At 31.8% G+C, this 4,948-nt stretch overlaps 1 protein-coding gene across 1 annotated transcript; it reads right to left on the bottom strand.

Moving 5' to 3' along the window:
• Positions 1 to 1,656: 1,656 nt before the first annotated feature.
• LOC133297752 (endoglucanase 9-like) lies at positions 1,657 to 4,739 on the bottom strand. Its single transcript, XM_061496949.1, has 6 exons — positions 4,545 to 4,739; positions 3,006 to 3,509; positions 2,765 to 2,914; positions 2,552 to 2,663; positions 2,075 to 2,238; positions 1,657 to 1,983 (listed from the first exon to the last, which is right to left on the bottom strand). Exons 1-6 carry the CDS (start codon positions 4,737 to 4,739, stop codon positions 1,657 to 1,659), a joined length of 1,452 nt encoding a protein of 483 aa, XP_061352933.1.
• Between the last annotated feature and the right edge of the window lie 209 nt (positions 4,740 to 4,948).

A 4,948-nucleotide genomic window follows, 5' to 3' on the forward strand; every position in this document is an offset into this window, starting at 1 on the left:
TGTTCTACGCTTAGTTTAATTTAAAAATAAAACAAAGCATTGTATATCGAGTTATACATTTTAATTTTAATAAAAACATTGAAAAGATAACAATACGTATACTATATTACTATCCGCGATTTGGGAATCTCCTCCCAAAGTTAAAAACCTAAGAAACTTGTCTCCACAAGAAAAAATAAATAATAATAATAATAATAATAAAAAAAAACTAAAAAAACTTTGAAAGCCCATGCCTCGGAAGAACTGGTAATCAGAAATGGGTTTGGTGTTTGTTTTCCTACTTTCATTCCCTAATTCAAAGCCCGTATCCTAAATATTCCCTAATTCAAAGCCCATTAAACTTTTTTAGAGACTCCTTTAGCCCAAGTTTGTTTTCCTACTTTCATTCCTTTTTACTTTATCTTTAACACAGAAAAGGGAAGAGTTAAGATTACTCCATAAAAATAAGGAAGAAGGGTTTGTTTTGGTGTTTATTTCATTAATCAAAATAAGGTTGGTTTCTCCAACTTCCAAATTCCAATTACCTTTTTGGCTCTTAATTAATCAATATTATTATTTAATTGTCATTATTTATTTGCATAGTGAGAATGAGTGCAAGTAGTGATATAGCAGAGGTTATGTGGAAGGAAATTGAGTCTACACACTCAGGTTCATTTTTTTTCTCTTTGTAGTTACAACCCCAACCCATTTTTAATTAATTTACTTACAATTGACCCAAATTTCCCCATTTTTAATTAATTTACTTACAATTGACCCATGTTTAGATGTGCTAATGAGAAAAAAGCTGAAGCACCAAAAGCTGTTTGTAATAGATTCTCTAATAAAAAGCACGAAGCTATTTTTTTTACTTAAGAGTAACATTTGCAGTTGGTTTTTCCCACGAACTGAACATTGTTTGAATGTTTTCTTGGGAGAAATTATTGAATTTTAGCCTAAATATAAACAATAAAATGTAGGATCAACATACACGGACTTAAGAATAACACGTCTTATACTTAAAATCTTAACCGTTGATCAGACTTATATCTAATAACTTGCTTGATTAATAAACTAAAGTCGTTAGATACAAGTGAAATCAACAGCGAAGATGCTTCCCCAGATAATAATATAAAAGTTTTAATAATGTTATGTAATATAAATGTAGTAGATATTAAAATAAAATAGTTTTGAAAGAGATATTGAGAATCTAATCATGCATGGTATACTTTTTTAGGTAATTGTTGACAAAAGCTAGTGTGGTGAGTTCTCGTAAGTTCTTGATTTGTTATGTCTGTTTCGTAGAAAACTTTTAATTTCTTTTACCATTAACGGTTATCTACTTAGCTCATTAATTACCTTTAATTTTTTTTCTTAATCATTTATGGCTATAAACCTTGCACATAGTCTATCAAAATGCATAATGTATTTGAAAGGATCTAAATTTAGCATTTCTTTACCATATAGAAAGATAAAAAGACTGTTGGAACGGATGAGGTAGTCTCATAGTAGATTTTTGGGTGCTATGATGCGCCGAGTAGCGTAAAAGATAATAAATATGTTGGATAATAATTATTAAAACATACAAATAAACTGTTAACTTCAGAATCCAACATTTGCTAAGATAATATCTGCATTTTATTACAAGGTCCTAACCTTGCAATTGAAGTCAATCAGAAATTAACGGATACCAGCAAAGTATGCTAAAGGACCAACAATAGCACCGTTGGTGTAAGTTGCAGGTTCGGAATGACTGTAATCATTGCGATCATCTGTGAATCCATCATTTTGGTTTGGACCTCCAACTATGGCTCCAACCAATATGTTGGGATTAGGATTCATTGAATAATAAAATGGTTGGAAACCTTCGTCACAGCCTATGGTTTGTGGATAAGTTGCTATTGAAGGCAAGGAAGATCCTCTGTGGTGAATTTTCTTGGGAAAGTTGGGACCATAACCTACCATGTAGGACAGTCTTAATGGGTTTTCTCCTAATATGTAGTCTACCTGAAATTTTACAAATAAATTTTGTTAACAAATGAATATGCAGAAGAGAAGAGAATATTGAATGTACAAATGTTGAAATAACGAGAGTTACCTGTCTTTTTGCAATGCTCCTTAAGGTATTTGGAGTGACAAGGACATTGCCACAGTTAAATGTCTGCTTTGTAGCTGACATATACTTGGAATAGGTTGTAAGTAAGAATGTTATAGATGTCACATACTGAAGGTTGTTGTCAGGAAGCTTGAACATGAGCCCCCCTGCACATAAATAGAAGTAATGCATAAAATAGTGTCCTTCTTAATACTTTCGGAGCCCTTCAAAGTATATTTGACTGAATATGAAAAAAATTGTCATATTTAACAGTTCCATGCCATCATTCCCCGTTCTTGGAATTATTTGTAAAATATCCCTTAATAAGAATACTTCAAAGTTCAAAGGTAGAACAAAAGTACATGAGAATCCAGAATTGTACTTTTGAACGTGTGATTCACTAAGTTTTAGGTAGATTTTGGATATTAATAATCATGAGGTATATATCTTTGAAATTCAAATTCATGATGTTCCCTTTACCTGGTGTATATTGTGTACTTGAAGAGCCAGAGTTGGGCACTATCTTGCAAATGAAATTCTCAGCTTCTTGCTTGAATTGATCAAAGTTGTTGTCACTGTTTAGCAATGCTCTCTGCAGTAACAATTAAAAGGAATAATAGAAACCCAGTGAGTTAAAACAAACTTCAGGCTTAATCTTCACATTTTTTCATTGCTGGCACATGAACAACTTACCCTTGAGAGAAGAACATATGCACCAGCAAATTTGTTGTCCCAGCTGAAGACATCTGGTTGATCATTAGATCCCATGGACTTGACCAAATTATAGTAGGAAACAGCATTTGTTGCTCTGAAAAGCCATGCAGCTCCCCACAATAGCTCATCCTGAAAATACATAAAGCATATTAAAATAACACATTAATAGTAGCACAAAAAAGTTGGTAAACAGTAGCAACAAACAACAAAATGGCTTTACCTTAAAACCAGAATATGAGCAGTAAAATGGGCAAACTGCAGATCCTAATGAATCACTGTAAGAACCTTGATACTGCAAAGCAAATTCATAAACTTCTCGGGCAGTCTTCACCAACAAACTAGAGTATGTTGGGTCAACATGTCTAAAAACAATAGATGCAGAAGCAAGAGCAGCAGCAGTTTCAGCAGCAACATCTGAACCAGGGTTATTTGGAGATACCGAATACACAGTTCTGCCAGTGTCCATGTCCTCTGGCCTTTGCCAACATTTGTGGTCCACATTTGGGTCTCCAACTCCAACATAAAGCTTACCAGGAGTGGATGTAGCACACTTTAGGAGGTAATCTGTGGCCCAACGAATTGCAGCTCTTGCTTCTTTGATTTGGGGTCCCATTCTCTTGCCATATTCAATTGTGCTCCATGATAACATTGTTGTGGTGTATGCCATTGGAAAATTGAATTTCACATTGTCTCCTGCATCATAGTATCCTCCACTTAAATCCACCTGCCAAACAAAAGTTTTGGATTTGTAAGCCACTCTTTTAATGTAGATTTTTTAAAATGCATTTATTGTGTTATATTATTATTTATATATATATATATATGTACAATTGATGAAAATTAAGTCATACCAAAGTTTATGCATTGAAAGTTAATGATGAAGCAAATTATTAGTCATTCATTGTGATTTGGAATTAGGTAAATTGCGATATTAATCATACAAATCTCAAATAGTACAAACAATTGAGAAAATGAAAGATGAGACAATAGGATGCATCGTACAGCACAATACTGAAAGTAGGGAAGGGATGATTGTATAAGAAAGAAAACATTTCAAATACCATTACTTTAAGGTCTTTTAAATTATAAATATATGTGTGTTATTATATTGGTTGGAGAAGTTCAACCGATTTTGTATTTAAATTTCAAGTAAAAAAACTTTTATAATGTTTATATATTTTATTTATTTGATAAATAATAATTATGTGAATATAAAATTTTAATTTAATAAATAATAAACATTTGATCATTTAATTTTAATTATTTAATATGTAAAATAATAAAATAATTTGAACCACTTTAGGGTTTAAAAAAAAGTAAAAGATGGAGACAATGACAAATATTAATACCGGAGTTATTTTTTTGGACAAATCACATATATCCCACATGGAAAATAATCTTGTTCGAGTTGAAAATATTTACATCATGGGGAGAGTAAGCGAATCAAGTATGTACCACTTGAATCAGCACCCTTTAAACAGTTATTTATACCAAAATTTACTCTATGAAATATTTGATTTAAGATTATACAAGGTGATAAAACATAACTTTTCAAGAGAGAAAAAATAGGTTAAAGACAAAAAAACTAGCATCAAATCAAAGAAATGATATGCTTCCTCAGTTTTTTTATTTTGTTCACATGAATCTCAACATCAAGCTCCCTCCCTAAAGATGACAATTATATTGTGTTTAAAGGTTCAAAAGAACAAACAAAAAAATAAATTTATAAAAAGGAAAAAAAAAACATGAAATTTCTTACATTGGCTGAGCTACCATCAGAAAGACCTGAATTGGATCTCCATGTGATTTGTTGGTCCCGAGGAAGCCTTCCTGATCTCTGGCCTTGAAAAAATAATAAGGATTTAGCCAAAGCTTCTTTGTAGTTTGGGTTGCATTGGACATTGCCCACCAACAAGAATGTGAGCATGAACAAGAAGGAAAAGTAAGTTCCCATCCTCAAAGGTTCTCAAATTGGAGAAGCACCAAAGTGTTTTGTTTTGAAATTTTTTTATGACTTATTGGATGAAACAAATGGCTTATATAGCACTTTTGCATTCAGAAAAAGGAAAATCAATCACATTGCTTAAATTAAGCCATTTCTTGATTGTGATAACATTCAAATGTCCTTGCATGAAAATTAATAATTGCACAAAAAAAAATATC

The sequence above is a fragment of the Gastrolobium bilobum genome, unplaced genomic scaffold, assembly GCF_033153095.1.
Source record: "Gastrolobium bilobum isolate Gb01-03AN ecotype WA unplaced genomic scaffold, APGP_CSIRO_Gbil_v1 utg195215, whole genome shotgun sequence".
Taxonomy (NCBI): domain Eukaryota; kingdom Viridiplantae; phylum Streptophyta; class Magnoliopsida; order Fabales; family Fabaceae; genus Gastrolobium; species Gastrolobium bilobum.